The sequence below is a fragment of the Parasteatoda tepidariorum genome, chromosome 8 (genome assembly GCF_982258835.1).
Source record: "Parasteatoda tepidariorum strain Cologne lab strain chromosome 8, Ptep-v5.0, whole genome shotgun sequence".
Lineage (NCBI taxonomy): Eukaryota > Metazoa > Arthropoda > Arachnida > Araneae > Theridiidae > Parasteatoda > Parasteatoda tepidariorum.
In genome coordinates this window covers 18,935,185-18,959,972 of record NC_141762.1, presented here as the reverse complement: position 1 = coordinate 18,959,972, position 24,788 = coordinate 18,935,185, and the positions used below count along the sequence as shown (strand labels likewise).

The 24,788-nt window shown below is 28.7% G+C and overlaps 1 protein-coding gene across 1 annotated transcript; it reads left to right on the top strand.

Moving 5' to 3' along the window:
* Positions 1 to 267: 267 nt before the first annotated feature.
* Positions 268 to 24,788, top strand: LOC107451343 (14-3-3 protein epsilon). Its single transcript, XM_043051226.3, has 6 exons — positions 268 to 924; positions 9,607 to 9,806; positions 13,943 to 14,049; positions 16,610 to 16,747; positions 19,558 to 19,763; positions 23,214 to 24,788. Exons 1-6 carry the CDS (start codon positions 861 to 863, stop codon positions 23,273 to 23,275), a joined length of 777 nt encoding a protein of 258 aa, XP_042907160.1. The 5' UTR covers positions 268 to 860; the 3' UTR covers positions 23,276 to 24,788.

The window sequence follows — 24,788 nt, the reverse complement described above, 5'->3', positions numbered from 1 at the left end:
ACGCTCTATGATTGGTTAAAAATTTGATCGGTAAGATAGCAAAATGTATTTTACTGCGCCGATAATCGGTGCAATAGACACTCCGAAATTTTTAATCTTAAAAATACAACCAAATTTACGCTAATCCCATATTCTTCTAATAATTTAGTATAAGTTTAATGCTGCTTATTTCTGCTTAAATTAAGATCTATAAATATTATTTCAAACTTTTGCTTTAAAGAATACAAGCGACGAACACAAATCTTATTTTAGTGGTATGTTACCACTGAATTAAAGTGAATGCAAATGTAAAGAAATGGGTTCAAATGCTAATTGAAATTTAACTTTAAATTACATTGTTTTCGCATTTTATTTATAACATAGATATAATATTGTCTATAAGTAAAAATAAATAGATTTTAGAGAGATTCAAAAATTAATGGATTCGGAAAGTAGATAGTTCTACTTTCTTCCTCCTAAGCCGTCTGCTCTTTAGGGGCTTCATAAAAACAAAAATTGAATATTTATTATCTGAAACAAATTGACTTATTATTGCATTAGTTAATTCCATTTTTAGATAACTATCAATTTATGACGTCATTATAAGCGATAACGATTTCCATTTTTTATAAGAATTGCGCAGATAAAAATTGCAATACAAAGTAATGCGCACTATTTTTATTCCCGGAGTAAGCCGGTTTTAGATTTAGGAGGTGCGGCCATCTTTGCGGCGGGAATCTAGCCTTAGAATTTTGTAGCGTGCTCTGGGCGGAGTCTGGTATTCTGCCGAACAAAACCTCATTTCTACATCATTTGTAACATAATTTCATATCTTTAATTTCACTTATTTAGTGAAAATTTTTATAAAATAGTAGTCAATAATGGCCGACCGTGAAGATAACGTGTATAAAGCTAAGTTGGCAGAGCAAGCTGAGAGATATGATGGTGAGCATGTAACAATTTTGACATGTGATTAAAAAATTTTTTTTTATTTATTGTTAAAAACCACTGCGTAATTCAGGATTTTTAAAAACTAAACACTAAAAAGCTACCAAAAACTGTCTATTTTTATGCATATCGTACTAATGTCATTATTTAGTGACACATGTTTTTCCTATTGACAGCTCAAGAGTACACATGAATTTCCTCCTTTAAATGTATTAAATTAAGTGTTCACGTGTTCATTATCTTCTTTTCTTTCAATAAATGTTGTATTCTATTGAAACAAACTTCTGTAATTTTGCTAAAATATATCTGATGCCGCAATGTATGAGTCATACTTGGCGAAAGAAAAGCTAATTAAGGAGTAAGTTTTTCCTGATATCAAATCCTTAGTTTTATTTGTGCTGCTATTCAATCTCAAAATCGCAGTTATTAACTGCTGTTTCCTTAGCAGTAACTTACAAAACCAATTACTTCGATGTTAAATTTTTTTCGTTGACGCAATAAACCAAGTAGCCTATATTGGTACTATCAGTCTTAAAGAAAAATATTCAAACAGTTAATGTGAATCAAGGATGGTAAGTTTCTCCAAAAAGAAAAAAAAATTCTTTAAAGCTCTAGGTTTCTTCCAATACAAGTGAAAGATGCGCCTTTTAAAAGAGATCTTACATTAAAACAATGTTATAAATCCACTCGATATTTTACAATACTTACATCAATTTTATAAGTGATAACTAAAAAGTAGTAACAATCGGAAATAATACGTTTAATGACTTTCTTAAATTAAGATAGCTGCTGAATGTTTTATCTTAAGTATATTAAAACCTAATTATCTAAAGAGGTGCTAAGATATTAACATATTTATTAATATATATAAGCAAACAATAAATATTATATACTACAAGCCACATACAAAAGTCATAATTGCAAATTGAAGACTAATTTTTACATTCAAAAACTGTCAAGTATGAAAATTCAAATATGTTGAAATTATGCGGCTCTTGCATTTTAAAATCCTGTATAAAAATAGTTATTTTCTTTAAATGTGTATATGTGAAAAACAGAGCTGCATATTTAATTTGCTTAAATTAAGACTGTTTTCATTATATTTATTGGTATATTGTCATATTTAGTGACTTCCATTTTGTTCATATTCTACCAGTGTCTCAGAAGCAATAGGTTTCTTATAGATGGAATCCTACCCCTGATCTGAATAAAGTCTAGATAACGTCTAAAGGTTGAAAGTAATGAATGGAAAATTGGTTAATTGCAATTAGCTGCTAGAATAATGATAGCAATGAAATAATTGCTAAAGAAAACAAATAATAAGACTGCTGTTATCAAATAGAATTATTTTTTTGTTCTAACTAGTAAAACTACTAACTCATGAAGATAGCATAGTCTTAAAGATTATTTAGCTTTCAAGGCCTTTTAAATTTGTTGTGTTTTACCTAAAAATATTTGAATAAAAGTTATAAAGATTGATTGAAATATTTGCAAGCTTATAATTTCAAAATGAGCTTTATCATTATGAAGTGAGGTGATCAAAATATATTTTTAAAAACATAATATTTCCAGTTGATGCAAGCAGATTGATTTTAAAAATCAATAGTGAATTTGTTTGCCTTTAAATTAAACTGATTCTGTGGACATTCTATGTGCCCTGAAGTCATTGTGTAAGTGATTCAAATTTTAAGTCCAATTATGCTAATATCGTCACTATTAAAAATGATATAAATTCTAGTGTAAAAGAATTTAAAATTAAACAAGTTACATATGGCAGCATTAAACTAACAACATATTTGAAATGATCAAGTTTTAGTAAAAATAAAATAATGGACATTTTGTGGCTAGAAGAAAGAAACCAATACATGCAATAAAATCACTACAATTCAGGAAGCATAAAAAAGTGATAATAATACTGAAAGTGATACTCAAGAAGCATGAAAAGTGATATAGTGAAAAGTTATGTATCTTAATATCATTAAATACATTAAGATTATAAAAAAATATCATGATTATAAAGCATCAAAGCTCATAATAGTCTAAATATTAGAGATAAACTACTGAATCTGATGAGTTATCAATGCAAGAGCTAAAATAGGTGATTACATTTTTCCATTTTAAATGACATGAAACTAGATATTAGCTGTTTTTGATTCTAAGCCTTGCACCAATAGCATTAATGGGGATGAAGTAGCTTAGATTCAAATTAATATTATTTTGAAGGGAAACATAAAAAAATTACTCTAGTCTGTCAAGATAACTTCCGGCAAGAATTTTTGTTTCTATCGAAAAAAATAGATATTCCCCTATTTTCTTAAAGTTGCCTCAATATGAATTTTGATAAGAATTATCAGGGGTCTGTCCAGGCCGAATTTACTACCGTTTGGCGGTACCTTCACAAATTCGACTTTAGGAAAAACGGTAGTTTCACAAATTCAACTTAAGGAAAAACGGTAGTTTCACAAAATACTTTTTCTTAAAATTTTGTTTTTGTATCCCTTAAGAAATGATAAATCCATATTTTTGTGTTGATTTAATTTTAAATTTTTCACAAATTATGTCTAAATTTTCACAAAATAGGTACCTCTCAGAAAAACCTAGACAGACCTCTGATTATATTAAATCCGATAATGGTATGTAACATGATAGATTATGTAAGCACCAAAAAAACTAACATACAGGTGAAATTGTTCTTCGTCGGATCACACGCAATTGCATGATGCCACAGCTTGTGCCAATAAATTAGATTTGAAGGTAGCTAAAAAAATGTATATTATGTTCAAACTATTTTTTCAGAAAATAAGTTCTAATGACTATAATATATCAGGGGTCTGTCCAGGCCAAATTAACTTCCGTTTAGCGGTACCTTCAGAAATTCAACTTCATGAAAAACTGAAACGGATTTCACAAAGTACTTTCTTAACTTTATTTTTGTATCCTGTAAAAAACGATAAATCCATATTTTTGTGTTAATTTTTTAAATTTCGCAGATTATGTCTAAATTATCATTAAATAAGTACCTTTCAGAAAAATCTAGACAGACCCCTGCATATTCTTTATTAAAATAATAAAATTTAACTTTGAATTTATCTTTAAAAATTACCGCTTTTCAATAACCACCTGCATTCTACTGGTAATGAACGTGTTAAATCCAGGGTTCGTCAAGTGGGCCCACTTTGAAAAAACCCGCCCGGGTTTTATTGGGTGGGCCCACCATGAAAAAACCCACTTGGAACGATAAGTGGGTTTTTTCAAAAAAATTTTTTTTTTTTTACTAGAACTTATTGTTTCACATTTATTTTTATATAATTTATTGTGCAGCATAAATTTGTCAAATAGAGTTGCATGATTTATATGATTAAGTTTTTAATATTAGTAAAGTAAAAGAAACTCAAATATTCATATAATTTTTATAGTAGGTGCTATTGAAAACTTCAAGTGGGTTTTTTCAAAAAAGTAATATTTTAATGATATTAAATCAAATAAAAATTTAAATAATATAGTCTGAAAAGATCAATTTTTCAACTATAGTTGCATGCTTTATATATTAATAAACAGGTAATATAATAATATAATATATTAAAAAAAATTAAAAAGAAACAATTTTTTTCTTTTTTTACCAAGTGATACATTAACAAATTTAAACAGTTTTATTTTCTAGCTTAAGAATGAAAAAAGCTAAAACTTTTTATAGGAGAACTTTTTAAAATTATTTATCTAAGAATGAAATCCTTTTCTAGGGTTAATTATTTGAAAACAAATGGGACAAGTAACTGATACTCTTTATAATTATACTTAGTTTTAATTTCACTTTCTATTAATCTTATTATAGAAACATGTAAGACCATTAAATATTTATTTCAGTTTTTTATTTAACTCAAGTCAGATGAAATTTTAGTTTTTACTGATTATAAATATTTACAGATTATAATTTTATAATGGGTAATATCCATATGTTTAATAAATATAGTAAATAAATGTGTGTGAAAACAAAAAGATTAATAAACTTGTTCCTTTTATATTACTGCATTTATATTTTATAATTCTTGAGTTAAAAAATTATGAAACATAATGTACTTAAAAATAAAGAAGATTCAAATATGTATTAGTGATAATGCGTTATTTAAACTTAATATAAAATACATATAACCAGGGTTCCCCAAGTGGGCCCACTTTGAAAAAACCCACTTGGTGGTTTTTTTCACAAATTGTTTTTTTTTTTTTTTTAAATTTGGTTCAAAAAGAAGTATCTCCTAATACTATCATTGGACATATCGTTGAAGTTAACAAATATTTTAGAAATGTGCATCAAGCACATGGATGGGCAAATGAAAAAAACTGCTTGATGACCAAATGATACTAGGTGGAATTCATATTGTGAGCGCGTAAAAACTTTTGCCAATAATTACCATAAATATGAAGAGATTGTTCTTGAACAATTTTATGTGTCAAAAAAATTAAATAATGTTGGGCTTTACCAATAAACTATCAATTGGGAAAAACAGATATCAATTGTTTCTGAAGCTTTAAAAAAGCTTCAACCAGAAAACATTTCAATTTCAGAACCTGTTGAAATATGAATTAACTTACTATCGTGTGATGAATTAGAATCCCATAAACATTTTGTTAAAAGATCAGGCTGTTCAGCCACATCATTTATCAGCATATGCATCCTGGATCCCGAAACAAGGGGACAATTTTTAAATGATGAACAAGATCAATTAGCAGAAAGCTGTCTTTCTAAGCATCATCCAGAATTTCTGTCACGTGTTATGGCATCCAAAATTTCCGATCCTGAATACTTTCCAAAATCAATGATGCTTGACACTGTTATTGAACAGTTTTCATCAAAAAATAGTGGAAAATTATGGCAAAAAAAAAATAAATAAATAAGTAAATAAATAAAATTCCTAGCTTCCACAAAATTTCTGTCAATTCTTTTTTCTTTGCACTCAGCACCAGCATTTTCTGTCTCTATCGAAAGACACTTTTCAACTTTCGGTTTGGTGCAGAGTAAACTTCGAAATAGATTAGGAATAGATAAAGCTACAAAACTCGTAAAAGTGTATTGCCATCTAAGAGAGAAAAGTAGACACTTTGAATCTGTTGTATGATAATAATAATAAAGGAAAAAATTGACCTTTTTTTTAAAGTTAACTCTTAACATCTGCTGACAATTTTTAACTATTTGGAGAAAGTTTATCACAATTAAAAAACAGTTAAAAATTAAAATATTACTTTTAAGATTTTTTAAATATTTTTAAGATTTTATTTGAATACAATTTATTTTGTTTCTTTAAATCATGTTTAAAAATATTGAAAGCAAACAAAAAAAATTTATTAAGTGATACATTAATCAACAATAAACAAATTTAAAGTTTTATTATCTGATTTTAAAAAAATGAGCTATAACTTTTTATATATGCTTTTTTATAATTTTAAGATTTATTTGTTTTTTGAAACTATAAAGTTAAAATGCATATATTTATCTAAATATTTGAAAATAGGGACAAGTAACTGATACTCTTTATAAATATACATAATTTTAATTTCACTTTCTATTAATAATATTATAAAAACATTGAAGACCATTAAATATTTATTCCAGTTTAATTTTATTACAGGTAAAAGTCAGATGAAATTTTAGTGTTTACTTATACAATACTATTTAATAAATAAAAATATTTTCACAGTAAAATTTATGAGCCCTAAATGAAAAAACCCAATTTTCCCCGGGTTTTTTCAAATAAAACCCAATTTTCCCCGGGTTTTTTCAATAAAACCCAGGCGGGTTGGGTTTTTTCAAAAATCCCTGGGTTTTTTCAAACCCTGGTTAAATCCCCTCCCAAATTTGTATAAAAATCTGAGTAGTATAAGAACCAATGAAACAGAATTAAATTACTCAAATAACTTATCCTTTACTGCAATATTTTTTTCTGAATGATTTCAATTGTGTCAGTAAAAAATAAATGAGACAGTGAAAGTTATTTTCTTAAAAAGTATAGATTTTAGAGAATGAAGTTTTATTTAAAATGAAATATATATATTTAAAAGTTAGTCAGAATCTAAAATAACATCAAACATTGCTTCAGGTTTATCCTCATTTACTGCTCTAGCTTAAGAAGTTCTCAAAAATTAATCCCAACCTAATATTTCTTTTCATCAAAGACAATTAAACAAATACATTCTCCCTTCCATTCATTGCTACTTTACTACTCGCCAATTGTAAAGTGATGTATATTTTTACGACAATATTGCGACACGTGAGTTTAAAATTTCTCATTTGACAATTCCGTTACTTTAGTGACAATGTTATACCGACGCGTGAGCTTATAATTAACTGTTTAAATCCCTTTTTTTTATAATAATTATATATGCTTATTTCATCGTAAGCATTATTTTTCTATAGTTTTTGGCAATTACAGGTTGCCAGGGTTGGGTTTTTGCCGTCAAAAACAGGTTTCTGACATGACAGTGGTAAAAACCGTCAAAAACCTACTGTTTTCTTTAATTTATGGCATATAGCGGACAATATATTATTTTCACTTAATTGCCTTTATAAATGAATGTTGTAAATGATTGCTATTGATTTTGCAACTACATACACATATTCTTATAGAAGGATATACATTCATACAGAAATATTGTAACATACTTATTGAAAATAGTGATAGTGATTATTGAAATAGTGATAGAAAATAGTGATTTATCATTATAGCTTGATTTGCAAAGGATTCAAAATTTTGCACTTCTTAATTGTTAGAAATAAACAAACAAACCAAAAAAAAAAAACTTGGAACTAATAATAAATTCAAGAACTAAAAATAATTTTAAATTTGGCATTTCTTAAATATTAAAAATAAGCTAAACAAAACTTTCAAAACTTGTAACTACTAACAAACTCTTAAGTCAGGGATGACTTGACATTCTTCAGTAATGTAATATGCCACACAAAATGATGCTTGGAAATGTTGAAAATTTTGTTTAGTATCCTAATATTTTACTTCAAATAGTATGATTTGATATAATCATGTTGGGAAAATGTAAAAATCTGTTCTTAAATATCTTTTAACAACTTTTTTTCTAATTTTATTGCCCAAAAATGAATTTTAAATCATAAGCAGTTAAACTCAAATTAAAATACAGTTTTATCAAAACTATGGGTTTTTGACAGTTTCTGACGTTTTTGACATGACGGTAAAAACCATGGTATAAACCCGTGAAAACAGTCATGTGTCAAAAACTTGCCAACCCTGCAGGTTGCATAGTGTTTTTAAAAAGTGCTTGAATGTTCTTATTTTCATTTGTTTTTTAAAAACCCTTAAAGGTGCCTTTTTATTCAGGGTTTATGGAAAGTGCTCTAATTTTTCTATCTTTTAAAAGAAGATTTTTTCTTTGTATCTATTGTCGTTCTAAGTTACCAGAAATGCGTGATTTTCACAATTTTCTCTGCAATATTAATCAGAAACTAGTTATTTTATCATGATTATGTAAAGTTTTTAAAAAAAATCTTAATTTGATTGATTTTATGTTTATAAATGAAGAATTTTAAATGATAGAAAAAAATAATTTTAAGTGCTTTTAAAGGTGCTTTTTTTTTCTTCAAAATCTGGCCAAGCATCCTGAATTAGTGACATGCATTTCTAAATAGTGTTTAGAATCCTGATATTTTAATGCAATGTTATACTTTAAAATTGGTAAACCAGAAAAAAACATGAAATTTTTTTTTTTTTTTTTTTTTAAATTTTTAACTTCTTGCTGTCTGTAATTCAATTTATTTAAAAAATTTTGTAGCTTAAGTGATTTTTTTTTTTTTAAGAAATAAGGAATGTTTCTATTTAACATTCATAAAACCTTTAATAATAATTCAAGAAGGAGATAATGTTTGAAGTATAATACCAAATAAATATTGAATCTTACTTTATACCAAAATGGTTTTGTTTTAATTTTTGGTTTTTGCATAAATTCTCAAATTTTCTTTAATGGAAATATAAATTTTGAATTCTAACAACTAAAATAAATAAATAAATCCAAATATGTTACTATTTTTTTTAATAAAAAAATTTAGTGCTATGAACACTAATGATTATATTAAAATTATCATATTTACTACTCCGCATGCTAATGGCCCTTCACTCAAAAGTGTTGCTCGTCCTTAGTTTATGTCATTAGATCCAATAATTTATGTAGTCTGTAGTTCTTGTCCGACAGTTAGATAGTTCATGTCTGATAATTAGTAGGGTAAATGACACTAAAGTTAGCTCTTTGTCAGACCATCTTCAAGTTACAGCTAAAAACCATTAAATTTGTAGGTAAATTTTAAAAAATAAATATCTTGGTAACAAATGATTAAAAAAAAAAAGTCTGAAACTTGGTATTTTTCTTGCCAGTAACAAGTTTAACTTGTAAATAATTATTTAAATTTGTAAATATATATTATTTGTTTACTGTAGAATTACCAACTCCACCTTTCATATATATTCCTTAGGCTGTTAAGTTTTCAGTTTTCACAGTGAGGGTACATAAAATGAGGTAACTAATGGTAAACCTTGACTGAAATTTTAATTCCTTGGGAACTAGTATCTCATAGAAGAATCCTTTTATTAACCTCCAGTAATGACTTAGAATTTAAAAATAACAAATGTTTACTACAGTTATCTGATTTCTTTTGTTTTTCAGAAATGGTTGAAGCTATGAAAAAAGTAGCTTCTCTAGATGTGGAGCTGACAGTAGAAGAGAGGAATTTATTATCTGTGGCTTACAAAAATGTCATTGGAGCTAGACGAGCTTCATGGAGAATAATCAGCAGCATTGAACAGAAGGAAGAGAACAAAGGTTCTGATAACAAGTTGGAAATGATTAAAGCCTATAGAGTGCAGGTAGCTTAACTGTTAAATAACTATTTTAATAAATTATGTCATTTCATACTGATGCAACTGTTTAGTTCTATCTCATCTAAGTTTGATAAGATTAATTTTATTAAAGGTTTAATATATGTATGTCAAATTGAATTAAAGGAATGTTATTGTTTGAATTATAATCAAATTAAGTTATGAAAACATTTTTAATAGAAGGTTAAATTGCTGCAATTTAAAAACAAAATTTGCATATTCAACCATAGCAAATTTAAGATTAGAGTAAAATCCGCCTTTTTTTCTCTCAAGATTTATGGCAAAATAATTACCATCTGAAAGGAATTCATATCATGTATGAAATTAAAGTGTAACATGTTTGCAATTTAAGTCATTTGTTATTTAAATCTAGCACAGTTCTTAAAAATATAATTTACAGAAAACTTTATATAGTAAATCTTACTAATTTATTTGACCTTATTCCGAATAGTGAATTTAGTATTTTATTGAGAAAGGCAAATTTTTGTCATATCAGCTCAAATGCAGCATCAAAACTTGAGTTATGAAGCAAATGATCTGTTATCGGTAAAATATTTGTAGATTCCAGGAATAAATTATTCTGATTTCCTTACAATCAGTAAATTGGTAAATTTATCATCAGTCATTACACATAATTTTTGTGAACTTGTTAGTTTAAGTATATCACTAAATTTTCCCCTCCTCCCCTTAAAAAAAGCAACTGATGATTACTATTTGAACTTATTTTTCAATTATAATACAAAAATTAGAGAGAAAAAACAATGTTTTGCACTTTAAACATATTCAAGAAAAAATTATTTAAATACACCAAGCAGTTAAAGGTAATTGGTCGTATTTTCTACCTGAATAGTATCTGCATTCAAATTAAATTTGTTACAATGATTTCTTTCGAATTCTATTATTCCTTGGACTTGATAAATAAAAAATCATTACATTAGATTAAAGCATTAGCTTCTTTCTAAAGTTTGAAATAAATTTCTTGGACTAGTACTGATTCTTCGTAGATTCTATCCAATTTTGCTTGTTATTTCCAACTACGGAAATTATAGCCGATTAATTGCTGATTTGATGGGGGGGGGGGGTTTCCCCTGCTGCTTAACACATTTCTGATTCATGGATTTTCAAATTCTAATATATATACAATATAAAATGTAGTTTACAAATACAATTACTTTTTTGATGTTCCTTACTGTAAATCCATCACAAACCTATGTCATTTTTCAATTTGATTGTTAAGCATCAATTTGTCGTTCATTAAGCAATATCCAAAAAGTTTTGTCAAATCCTGATTTGCTTTATGTGACATGCATTTTTGAAGTTATTACTATTTAAAGCAACAATTCAATTGTAACTTCATAATCAGGGGTCTGTCCAGACATTTTGTAAAAGGTCCGGTTTTCGTGAAATTGTGAAAAATTTACACCTTTCAACCAGGGTTCCAGTTATTGCAAAAAACTTTTTCAATGAGTTTTTATTGCAAATAGATGCAAGATTATGCTCAGCACTGTAAAATTATAATTTTAAAAAAATTACATTTTCAAAAATAAACTGCAATTGCTGCTTCTAAATTTGCTGATTGCTTAATTGCTGATCAATTTCTCAAATATAGTTGCATGCTTTATTTATTAATATTATTATTAATTCATGTGTCTAAAAGAATTGAGAAGAAACATTTTTTTTTTTAACTAAGTGATACATTAGCACTTTTAAACAGTTTTATATTCTGGTTTTAAAAAAATAGGCTAAAACTTATCATAAGAAAACTTTTTAAAATTATTCATCAAAAAATGAAATCATTTTCCTAGGGTTAATTTTTGAAAAAAAAATGTGACAAGTAACTGATACTCTTTATAATTACACATAATTTCACTTTCTTTTAATCTTATTATAAACATGGAAGACCAATCTTTATTTTAGTTTTTTAGTGAAGTCAAAGTCAGATGAAATTTTAGTTTTTACTGATTATAATTTTATAATAGGTAATATATATGTTTAATAAATGTGTGTGAAAAGAAAAAGATTAATAAACTTGTTTTGTTTTATATTACCCCATTTATATTTTATAATGCTTGAGTTAAAAATTGTGGAACGTTATGTACTTAACAATAAAGAAGATTCAAATATGTATTAGTGATAATGCGTTGTTTAAACTTAATATAAAATGCATGTAACAATATTAAAAAAATTGTTTGGATTTATTTCTATTTTTAAGCTTATACAACACTTTTTATTAAATAAAAATATTTACACAGTAAATCTTAAAGTTTGTCAGCAATTAATTAAAATAAACCCATTTTTCACAGGGTTTTTTTTAAAATAAAACCCAATTTTCCCCAGGTTTTTTCAATAAGATCCAGGTGGGTTGGGTTTTTTCAAACCCTGCTGATACCAGGTTATTATTAATCAAAGCCAGGTTTATTTTACCTGTAACATAACTATTTTTTTTTTAAACCTAAGTATAGTTTTCTGTAAATTGAGGCTTTTTTCTTCATTCCAAAACCATTCAAAAAGTATACTTTAGGTATCTTTTTATTTTACTACTGCTCAATTCTGGTCTTTACCTTAAAAAAACTTACCGTATATTCCGGCGTATAAAGCGCACGAAAATTTGGATTGTGTTAGAGGACAATGTAGAAAACTGGGTTTTGGAAAATCAGCAAAATGACTTGATTGTAACAAGAAACTGTGTTCACTTGTTTGCTCTAAAATGGGCAAAGATTAATCCACAGGAGAGTGAAAATTTTAAGGCTACTGTGAGTTGGTGTGGCCGATTTATGGCTCGAAAAAATTTAGTTCTACGTGAAAAAACCAAAGTATCACAAAAACCACCATAAGACTTGGATGGCAAATTGTTAAGTTTTCGAAAATAAATTATAGAACTGCGGAGAGAAAAAAAGGAATATTTACTTTCGCAAATAGGAAATATAGATGAGACCCCAGTCATGTTTGGCATGATCGGTAATAAAACAATTGATTTAAAAGGAGTAAAATCTGTCAATGTAACAACAACGGGACATGAGAAATCTCTTTTCACCGTAGCCCTTTCTTGCTTAGCAGATGGAACAAAACTAAAACCAATGGTTTTTCTTTAGAGAAAAACTTTTCCTTAAGGTATTTTTGTTCATGTCCACGAAAAAGGCTGGATGGACGAATATGATGTTAAATTGTGGGTAAAAAATTGTCTGGCAAATCTGTCCTGGTTGTGTAAGAAAACCAGAAAGCCTTTTAGTGTGGGACATGTTTAGGTCCCACCTTACAGATAATACAAAAAAATTGTTGAAAGAATGTAACACCGATATTTCAGTTATTCCGGGCTGATTGACACCATTAGTTCAGCCATTGGACGTCTGCTTTAACAAAGCAATTAAATACCAATTTAAAGAAACAGTGGAACAATTGGATGTTGGAGGGCGAGACATATGCGTCATGCAAGTTTGGAAACAGTGTGCGAATGGATAATAAAAGCCTGGGATGATATTAAGCCTGAGATGGTTAGAAAATCATTAAAAAAATGCAGCATTTCAAATAATCTGGACGGATCAGAAGATGACTGTTTATTTATGGATAAGGGTAACACAGATGAAGACGAAATGGATTGTGATGACGTGCCCGAAGAAATAACGGAAGATGAATATAATGAACTATTTATGTAATAACGAAAATCAATAAAGTATATAGGTAAAGCTATTTTATTTCTTTAAAATAAAGGTATTTTTCTATATTTAAATTTTTTTAAATCTGTAATTTTTTATATTCGGCGTATACCGTGCACCCGTAAATTCCAATGTTATTTTTTGTATTAAAAGTGCGCATTATACGCCGGAATATATGGTACCTTAAAGACAAATTTGCATTGTTTATGCATATAGGAAAGTGTGATACCCATGGTTTTTGACAGAAGGTATTTGGTTAAGGGATATTAAAACATGCTTTAAAATCCCTTTACCAAATAATACAATATCTTGTGTGGTAAAGGTAATCAATCCTTTACAATGAATTTGGTTGAAATAACCATGTTTTGTCACATGACAATAACTTGCCAGACCTATCTTAATATGAGATTATTGCATTCTAATTTTAATTACTTTTTTGTAATTGTAAAAGATTTATTGTAATGATTGTAGGTTGAAAAAGAGTTGAAAGATATCTGCCAAGATATTCTTGATGTGCTTGATAAACACCTTATTCCTACTGCGTCAACTGGAGAATCTAAAGTTTTCTACTATAAAATGTAAGTTTTGACATTATTTTCTATCTATCCTCTCTTTGTTTTTGTTAGCTTTCTAAATTTTCTTTGTTTTCTGTTTTGATTGTTTAATCTTGTAATCTCAAAACTTTTTCACATAGGCCCGAAGCTAATTTTGGTGTTCAGAAATTGAGAACTCTAACTCTTAAAAAGAAAAAGATACCCATTTTGCGAGACACATTTCTTGTGCAAAAAAAAATGGGGTCTTTTAATGAAAAAATTTTTCAATCTGGAGCTAGAAGTATTTTTTAAAAAATGTGTTGTTCAGCAATAGAGAGAAACGGTATTCATCAGGGAATTTCTCAAAAATCTTGGTAAAACCAGGAGAGGTATCGACAACAAGCAATCGAAGAATGCTTGAACTTGTGAGCGGTGCTTCACTAAAACTTACACACAAGTTTTATCTCCTATTTTTCCCCAGTGGTAAATTTCCATTTGTCTTTTACCAGTAATGCTTTTTTTTTTTCTTTCTTTTTTTGTCATTTCTGTATGGTTTTTTAAAATTCAGATATATTTAATATGTTATTGTGAATTTCGAATTTGAGCTATCACTTTTTTGAAGCGTTCAATTTTCAGTGATGTAAGGTGTTCAGAGATGAAAATCAGAATTCATCCGGGAATTTCTCAAAAATCTTAGTAAAACCGGGAAAGGTATCGACAACAAGCAGGGTTGGCTTTTTGTCGGCAGAACTGGTAAAAACTGGCAGAAACTAAAAAAAAAAAAACTTCGATGTTTGTTCTAGTAATAGCTTAATGACATTTTGTTTAAGTAAACTGAAAAATTTAACTCCATGTAACTGTTACAAACTTTTTAATTCATTGTTTGTAAATATATATTTTGTTTATATTAAATATAAAGAGTGCAGCATATCAAATATTTATATAAAATAAAGAATAAAGTAATGTAATAATGAATATAAATACTAGATTTTAGTTTATTATACTAAACTCTAAAATTCAATAATTATTGTCATTTAACTCTTAACATAACTGAAGAGAGCTATTTTCAAATAGTTCTTTTCAAGGCATAATATGCATGGCAACAATCCTATTGTTATAACAGTAACAGTTTTAAATGGCTGCTAGTTCTGCTGGACTTGAGAATCTTCTCAAATTTCTCGTTCATGCGTAGCAAATTGAGAAATTGTTTAGGTTTAGAAACTGCATCAAAACTTGTCTTTTGTTATATGTTACTGCAGAGTGCAAACAATGTAATATTTGATTTTGAATGGTGATAATTTTGTGAATAAATTGTACTTTGTTTAACATTTAATTGTTTTTCTATGAATTATCCATTGTATGTCAATCTCAGTACTTCAATGTCATTTTCTGAATTTCTGCCACAAATGTGGCAGAAAGGGGTTTCTGCCATGCCAGTTTTAACCGGTTTCTACCAGTAGTTTTAACCACTTCAGCAGAAACTTGACAACAAGCAATCAAAAAATGCTTGAACTTGTGAGTGGTGCTTCACTAAAACTCACACAAACAAGTTTTCTCTCATAGTTCTTTCCAATGGTAAATTTCCATTTGTCTTGTCTTTTACCAGTAATTCATAGTTTTTATTATTTATTTTTTTACATTTCTGATTATTTTAATTTCTTTCTATGGACTTTACACGTTCTATTAAAAAACATTGTAATATTAGTAAAAGAATTTTTTTTTTAACTTTACTAAAAGTAGCAAAGCAATCATATTAATAAAATAATAAATATAAATAAAATAATAAATGTATGTTTTTAAGTGTCTGTAGTTATGATTTAATGATAGTGAAAGTAACTGCAAACTTTCAAAGACAAGTGCAACAAGGGGGTGTGATGGCTATTTTTCCTTTCCCATATAAGTCTATGTATTGACAGCAACGACAAACTAAATAAAAAGAGTTGAAAATAACAAAAGCTTAAGAAATCCATTGTAGAGTTTGGGGAGAAAATAAAGAAGAGTTGAGGAAAGAAAAGGCAAAAAGGATATGGAGTCTATTACATCAGGGCACTAATCTACTTCAGGGGCAACAGGGTGGATTCTTTTGACTAAAAGGGCAGCAGGGTGCTACACCCTGTTTACCACCTAGAGTTTAGCTCTGAGATATATTTAATACATTATTATGACATGTGTTTTTCGAATTTGAGCTATCACTTTTTTGGAGCATTTAATTTTCAGTGATTATATTGTAATTTCACGTCTTCTAAGTTTTTTCGGGAATTTTAGTTGTTTTGAACCACTTTCACATAGTTTTTCAAATTTGTGTGATCTGACAGATGTTCGAATTTCAGGTGCCACTTTTTAATGCATTTAGATTCCTGGTGATTTCGTCAAAACTTCATGTCGCTAAATGCTTTGTTTTTTAACTGATATTTGTAATTTTTTTGTCTCTTTCTACATAGTTTTTCAAACACTTTTTGATTTGCATGTACCCTTATGTATGTACCCTACACAAATGTGGCACATTAAAAAACTTGATTGGTGTTTTTATTTCCTATGAATTGGATATATTGGCTGTTTTTTGAACAAGGTATTGCTGATGATCAACTAATTTTAATTTTTACAGGAAGGGAGACTATCATCGATATTTGGCAGAGTTTGCTACTGGTAATGACAGGAAAGAGGCTGCTGAAAATAGTTTAGTGGCTTATAAAGCAGCCAGCGACATCGCTATGACAGAATTGCCGCCTACACATCCAATCAGGTAACTAGAGTGAAGTGCTTGATCATTTTTTTCTAAATCAAGTAATAAGTTTGGTTATTCTTTATAATAATACTCAATTTTTAAAAGAAATCTTTGTATACTGTCTAATTTGAATCCTATGGTGTTTTCATGTATAATATCTCCTAAATTGAAATATTCAGGGCTGTCATTTGGCTATTCAGGACTAACCTGTTTAAGCAGAAAGTCAATTATGTAATAGTGATTGTCAAGGCTTTAAAAAAAAAAAAAAATCTCCCAATTCAATTTTTAATGAGAAGCTTAAATGTGATTAATTTTTTTACATTTTTTTTTTTATAATAAGCTTAATTAAAGTCTTACAAAACATAAATTCTAGGTAGTATTTACTCCAACCGACAAACTTATATTTATGAACTTAAAACCACCGATTGCTTATTAAAACTGGAGTGTTTGTGGAATTTCAGGTGATAGTATCTTCCAACATTGGAGAAACGAGATGTGCATTGATACTAAAGTTTAGCACAAAAACTGTAACTGAATTTAACTGTATATTCTGCCAGTGGAACTAACGTTTCATAAGTATTTTCATTTCTGATTAAAATTTCATGCTCATAAAGTGAAACTATATTTTTCTGCCGAACTGCAAAAAATTTTATAGAGTAACTAATGGTGTTTTAAAAAAAATTTCATCTCAAAAGATTTACCCTTAACAAACCAATGCCACCATGTAAGTGGCCAGTACTTTTATGTATTGAGTCCAATACCATGCATGTGATAGCTGAAATCATTTTTTTTATCACTCTTATAGCTATCCAATTGATAATTATACCTTGTAGAAGAGGAAATACTTCCGTGTCATTAAGGGTTAATAAATGGTTTAGCATCATTCATATTTAATGAATCGGGTTTTTCTTCCTTTTAAACTGTTTTGAATTTATTTTCCTGAAACTAAAAAAGTAAGCACATTGTTTTCACTTTATATTTACATTAAGAACATATAAAGTTTATTTAAATGAAAATTTAAAACTAGTAAGTTGATAAATATTGAGGCTAGAGCTAGATTGTCTTCTAAATTTGTTGGCATTTTTCACTTTGTATTTTTATGTTAGTTTTGTTATCTATTTAACTGAAGTTGTATTGAGTTGGTGTATTAGGTCCTGAAAAAACCTGTTTCTTCTAAGACATCAATCACAAAATAAGACATGCCTCTGAAAGTTATTATTATTATTATTATTTTTTTAAAAAAAATGGCTGTTTCTGCCTTAATGCATTTGAGGGAGAGAGATAATAGTCTTTGTTGTCGTTTCGTCGTAGGCATGTTATACCAGCTGATTAAGACGGAATGACAGTGTATGTCTGGAATCACTATTTTGTTATATCTCTGTCCTAATAACATTATCTTTATTATGTTAAATGTTAATATTTCTACGTTATTTCATTTTACTTAATATTTTATTCTCTTTTAATCATGATGTATATTTATAAAAAGTAAAATTAACTATTGGGACCCTATTTCCCAGATTTCAGCTACTTCTCTTTATTTTGTGGGTAAGAAGTCCAAATTATTATTAGCAAATTCGATTTCATCCCTTTAAACCATTAAGAGAGTCCTAGTACGTAAAGATCCCCTCATTAGATAAAAAATTATTCAGGGTGTCCCTTTTATATATCTGTGCACCTCATACATTTTAAATGCTGTACTATAAATAATTTGTTTTCTTTTTTTACAAAATAGTTTCAATCATTTTTTATTTATTTTTGCATGATTTGAGTTATTAAGTATTTTCAGACTTTTTGCTCTTTCCCATTCTCATACCAGTGCACCCCCAACCTTTTTATGGACAAGTCATTTTACCACAACATGAGGGAGGTAGAAAGTTGACTGTTTATGATTTATATTGTTTTGATTTAAAAACTTCAATTATAATTAAACAGTCCTTCAAAATTAAATACAATTACATGCCCAGTATTGGTGTGGCTTTAACAGGGTGCTTAGCATTTTTAAAAAGTACTTGATTTTTCCCTCTTCCGAAATGTGATATTTTTCTTTACCGTATTGATTTTCGCCACAAATTATGCAAAAAGTCATTGTCCTATTCAACGTTTTCACAATTCATTCAGCCACAATCTATTTCGGCTTACCACCGGTCTGTAGTGTTTAAAAGCACCATTTGTTTTACATGTTTGATGAAATACTTGCTGGTCTGCACTTGCGTATACTGAGCTGGATTTAGTGGTAAGGATTTTCTATTCCCATGTGCAGCCCTCTGTTCATTTTCCGCTCTCTGTGATAGAATAAAAAAATATCTCTAATTTTTGCTGATTACAGGGACCGACTAAACATTGTCAATTTTTTTTACATTTGCGATAGAAAATTTAATTTCTCTTGTTAATTTCATCGTTTGTGACGTGCCATCGACTTTTTCACTGTAAATAAAACCATCAGCTCTAAAAAACTTGCCAACCCTGTCTAATTATGATATTTTTCAAAGTGCTTAAAGATATTTTTTGAGTGCTTAAAAGGTACTTATTTTTTGTTGAAAAATTTGGCTACGCACCCTGTTTAAGTGAAATCTCTCATCCGTAGAAAGTCTTTTAAAACCTGAAATACATCACAGCAAATAAGATGGGAATAATTTTATGTCCTTTGGATCGCTTGGTACCATTTGATCCACGGAACTGAGGTTGGAGACCGCTGCCGTAAACAATACACCTCATGCCTCTTAAAATGTGTTACTATTTTTCCTTTCCCTACGAGTTTTTAATTTCTCTTTCGACTTTACAGAATATGTATGTATCTTATAATTCTAAGAAATAATCTTCTGTTTTAGATTGGGCTTAGCTTTGAATTTCTCAGTGTTCTATTTTGAAATTCTGAATGCCCCTGATCGTGCATGCCGCTTAGCCAAGGCTGCATTTGATGATGCCATTGCTGAGCTTGACACTCTAAGTGAAGAGAGCTACAAAGATTCTACACTCATTATGCAATTACTGCGAGATAATTTGACACTATGGACGAATGATATGCAGCACGATGGTATGGCTTTTTCCCCTATTTACCTCTGCATATGTACATACCCTCCAACTTATGAGGATTTTGAAAATAATTCTTTCTAGTGGTAGCGAACCAAAGTAGAAATTTTTAAAGCAAATGGATCTCTCATAAAACTTTCATCAGAACTTAAGAATCTAGCCATATGGCCTGCACTTTTATAAGTAATAGTGGACAAGTTACGCCAAAATTAATTTTTTTTAAATATTAAGACATTAATTTTGCTACTGTCTGAAAAGATTTCTGAAACTACGGAAATTCCGTAGCAGTTGGAGAGTATGTATGTATAAAAAAATTTAATCTAGCAAAATTTAAGTATGTGATCCAATTATGAAGTAGCCCTATTTCAAAAGTAATTTTTTAAAAATTCTTGTATTAACTTTCAATTTATAGGCGTGAACAGGGATGTGATTCTTCTGCGGATTCATAGATTTCTAATTCCCCCCCCCCCCCTGCTATTTCCTTGTCATATTGTCCATTACAAGATATCCCACAAGTTCTCATGCAGTATTTATACTAACTAACATATACATCAGAATCCTCCTCAAAAACTATTTTTGTTTTCAGTATCGATTGGAGATATACCACAAAACATTTATTCAATGCCTAGATTTCAATAAATGTGTTACTTGTGTTGATTTTCATTGATAAGGGAATAATATTTTGTGCTATATTCTACAAAAATTATATTTTAGATAATTTTTTTTTTCCAGTTACACAATTATGTGCAAAAACAAATTTAGACATCAGTTAGATGGTTTTCCGTTGCATGTAGTTCGATTTTTCTGACTAAAGATAAATTACCCCAATCTCTATTCAGAGGTCTCGATTTATAACATCATTTTCCTCTTTGGGACATACTATCTCAATCTACAATATTTTGTATCTGAGGAAACTCAATCAGCAGGCAAAATTCTATTTAAAATGCTGGTTTATTATTATTAGAAGATTTGAACCATAAGAACATCTGCCTAATTTGTTTTTGTTTCTAATTTCATACGTTTATCTGTGTAACGTCTAAAAGTATAGCTAAGTAGAAAGGGATCTTAGAACTAAACCTCTGTTTCTAAGTGAAACTGATAATCTTAGTGATTAAAGTCTATGTGACTATATTATTAATTAGTTAAAGTTGTTTCTATGTGAAACTGAGAACCTGTGTGGTTCAACATTAATTGTTTAAGAGTCTGTGTGACTCATGTTATTATTAAGGAATAAGCATAATCATTAAATGTCTTGATTGACTTTATTAATGGTAACCAAGGCATTTACATATATACAGTGGTGGCCAAAAGTGTGGACACTTTTTGAAAGTTTCATGTTTTTCAACTTTGTGTGCTTGTAGAATATATTAATTTTCACTTAAATATAAACGTTTATATATCAAATTGAAGGTAATTTAATGTAGAATTTAATAATAAATACAGTATTACAATATCTATATTACAAAAAAGGTTATGCAACAAATAGTTTTTTTCGTACAAGAATTTTCAAACATCGCCACAAATTTTCAATTGGATTGAGATCAGGGCTGTTTCCTGGCCATGGTAATATATCTATGCCTTTATTTTTAAAGCATGCTTTGAATACTTTTGCTGTGTGGCATGGAGCTGAATCCTGCTGAAAAATAAATGGTGTGTTGTTGGAGAAGAGATCCCTGATTGAAGGTATCAATTTTGGTTTCAGGGCAGTTTCGATGTATTTTTTGGCATTCAGGATGCCATCAATCACTTGAATTCGACCCACACCATCTGCAGACATACATGCCAAAATCATGCCATTTGTTGGATTTTTTGTGGTTGCTTCAATGCAATCAGGATGAAGCGCTTCGCCTACTCTACGTCTCACGTATTTTCTACCATCACTTACAAAGAGCGATATTTTACTCTCATCACTCCAGATTACTTGCTTGCATTGATTTTCTCACCATTTAATGTGTTCTTTTGCCGACTTAATGCGTTTTTCGCGTTGCTTTTGATTTAAATATGGTTTTTTCGTTGGAATTCTAGCTTGTAGTCCAAATCCTGATAACCTTCATATTGTTTTTGAACTTACTGCAATACCAGCTGCATTCATTTCACATCTAATGGCATCTGATGACATCTTTCTATCTTGAAGGCATAGCCATTTAATTTTTCTATCGGTAGTAGCACTTGTGCTTTTTTTTTTTTTTTTTTTCGGCCTGATTTGGCATCCTGAATGCCAAAAATTACATTGAAACTGAACTGAAATTTATACCTTCCATCAGGGATCTTTTCCCCTACAACACACCATTTATTTTTCAGCAGGATTCAGCTCCATGCTAAACAGCAAAAGTATGCAAAGCATGCTTTCAAAATAAAGGCTTAGATATATTACCATGGTCAGGAAACAGCCCTGATCTGAATCCAATTGAAAATTTGTGGCAACATTTTAAAATTCTTGTACGAAAAAAACGTCCATCCAATTAAGTGAAGCTATAATTGATTCTTTGCACCATGTGATTACGAAAGATGAACTCCAAACACTCGTTCACTCGATGAAAAGACGCTGTGAAGCTGTCTTAAAATATAAGGGTTATCCTAATTAAGTATTGATTGTTAAGTATCACTTTAAAAAAATACAAATCTAAGATAGATCTTACTATTAATTGCATAACTTTTTTTGTAATACAGATATTGTAATACTGTATTTATTATTAAATTCTACATTAAATTACCTTCAATTTGATATATAAACGTTTATATTTAAGTGAAAATTAATATATTCTACAAGCACACTAAGTTGAAAAACATGAAACTTTCAAAAAGTGTCCACACTTTTGGCCACCACTGTATATGTATATATGTGTGTATATATATATATATATATATATATATATATATATATATATATATATATATATATATATATATATATTTCTCTTGAAATATACTATTACAAAATGTTTTGATGGTAGAATTGATATTTTAATAGTGAGTTTTGTGGTTACAGGTTTTGAAACTCTTGATAAAAATTACAAGAATAAGTCAATTCTGATACGGTGAAAGTTGTTTTGATATACAAATTTTACGTGTTAATTCTAGTTAACTAGAAATGGGTTTTACTCTTTCTTTAGATGTACATAATCTCAAAATTTCAGTCAGGAGAGGTCAGTCTGAAAACTGAAAAGCACATATATTTGATGCCAACTGCAGGAGTTCATGTTTAAAATTCTTAACCCTAAATAAGTAAAGGCTGTAAGTCCTAATGTGGATAGATCATATCAAAAGATTACATAATATTAAAAAGGTGATAATGTGTTGTTTTTTTTATGTATGGTCAACCATTGTAGATTGTGACCAGCCTATAATGTTGCTACATGAAAATTTAGTTATAAGTTTAATTGATTTTGTTTTCAAAATAAAAAAATATTCATGGTACATAACTAAAAAAAATAATAATTTCTTTTAATATTAGGAGAAGGAGGCGAACAGAAGGAAGAAGCGGCTCCAGAAACTGCAGATCAAGAAGTTTCTTAAAAATAAGTGATACTGTAAACATCTCCAATAACTCTTTAAGAGAACTTTGTGAGAAAAGACTATTTTGCATTGGTTGCCCCCCCCCCCCCCCCCCCCGTAGAGTTTTCCGTTTGCTCATCTTGTGAATACCTTGTATCATTTTTTTTTCTTTTTTTATTTCTTAAATCTTATGCATTCAGAATAGAAGCCTAGCTGTTATCAAATTTTCGATTATTCCAATTTAATCTCAAAAATTGAACTATAGCTCATTGTGGTTTGGAGTTGGAAATGAATCTTTAAATAAAAAAAAATAAAGCACCCTTTACGTAACTCTACTTTGTAATTCCGAATTTTTTTGTAATTTGTCTATTTAATACTTTCCTGCTGCGCTCCAAACCCTCAAAAAAATTGTTATATGTAGTTTGTGTAAGAAGAACATAGTTTTAATCCTTATTTCAAATTAGAAAATTCTAAAAAGTTGTTTAATATAGAATACTGCATGCATCAAAGATGGTGAATAGTTGTTATTTCTACTATTTAATTTCCCAGCAGCTTTTTGGACCAAATACAGTTGCTATGTTTTTGATGTGATTTTTTTTCTTTCTTTCCATGTTCCAAGAAATGTCTGTTTCATAGATGCATGGGAAAAGTGACTATAAATTTGTACAAAACCTATCATGTCTGCAAGTTAACATCATTCCATTATTGAAATTAGTTGTTTTTAATATAAATTTGAATTTTGATTGCAGGCTTCTTATATTGTAAAGGGTGATGTTATTTATACATAGAAATTGAATATTTATTAAATAATAAACTGTAAAATGTTTTTTCACGTCACTTCAAACTGTATTTATATGAAAGTCTGCCCCCACACACACACCCGTGTAAAACTTTTTTAAAAGTCGATGGATGAATTTGTCGCGGACGTACATACCTGCCAACCTTTTAGACTGTTCAATAAAAAGATGTTTGCAATTATTCAGTTATATGAAAAACAATTTGTTAATTATTTTCAATTATAGTTAAATAAATGTTTAGGTAAATCAGGAATTAAGCTGACAAGCTATCTTGAATTCTAATAATGAATTAAAATTTTTGATTTTAGTAACTGTAATAATTAGTTTTTTTCTTTCTTCTATAAACTTATTGATATCAAAACTCGTGTTCTAGCAATATACTTAGCAAGCAGTTGATAGAATTCCCAGTTGTTGGCAGGTATGGCTGTAAATTTTGTTCCCAACCATTTGCATTCTTTATACTATGCTTTTTGGTCATAGTGCCAGCCTGTGTAAAATATGTATTTATTTTTTAAAAATGATTTTATTTCCTTTAAATAAAAAAAAAATCGCTAGTTAAGATAATCAGCCCTTGCTTTAATACCATCGGCTCCTCTCCCCTCTGGACCCTTTCGGGTCATTTTAGGGATACTCTTTAGGTAGATTCCATCGATTTCTTACATTGATGCACTGTAGTATATATATAAGTATGTGGCCGTGTATCTGTCTTGACAAATAAAAGCTGTTTTCTGTAGTCA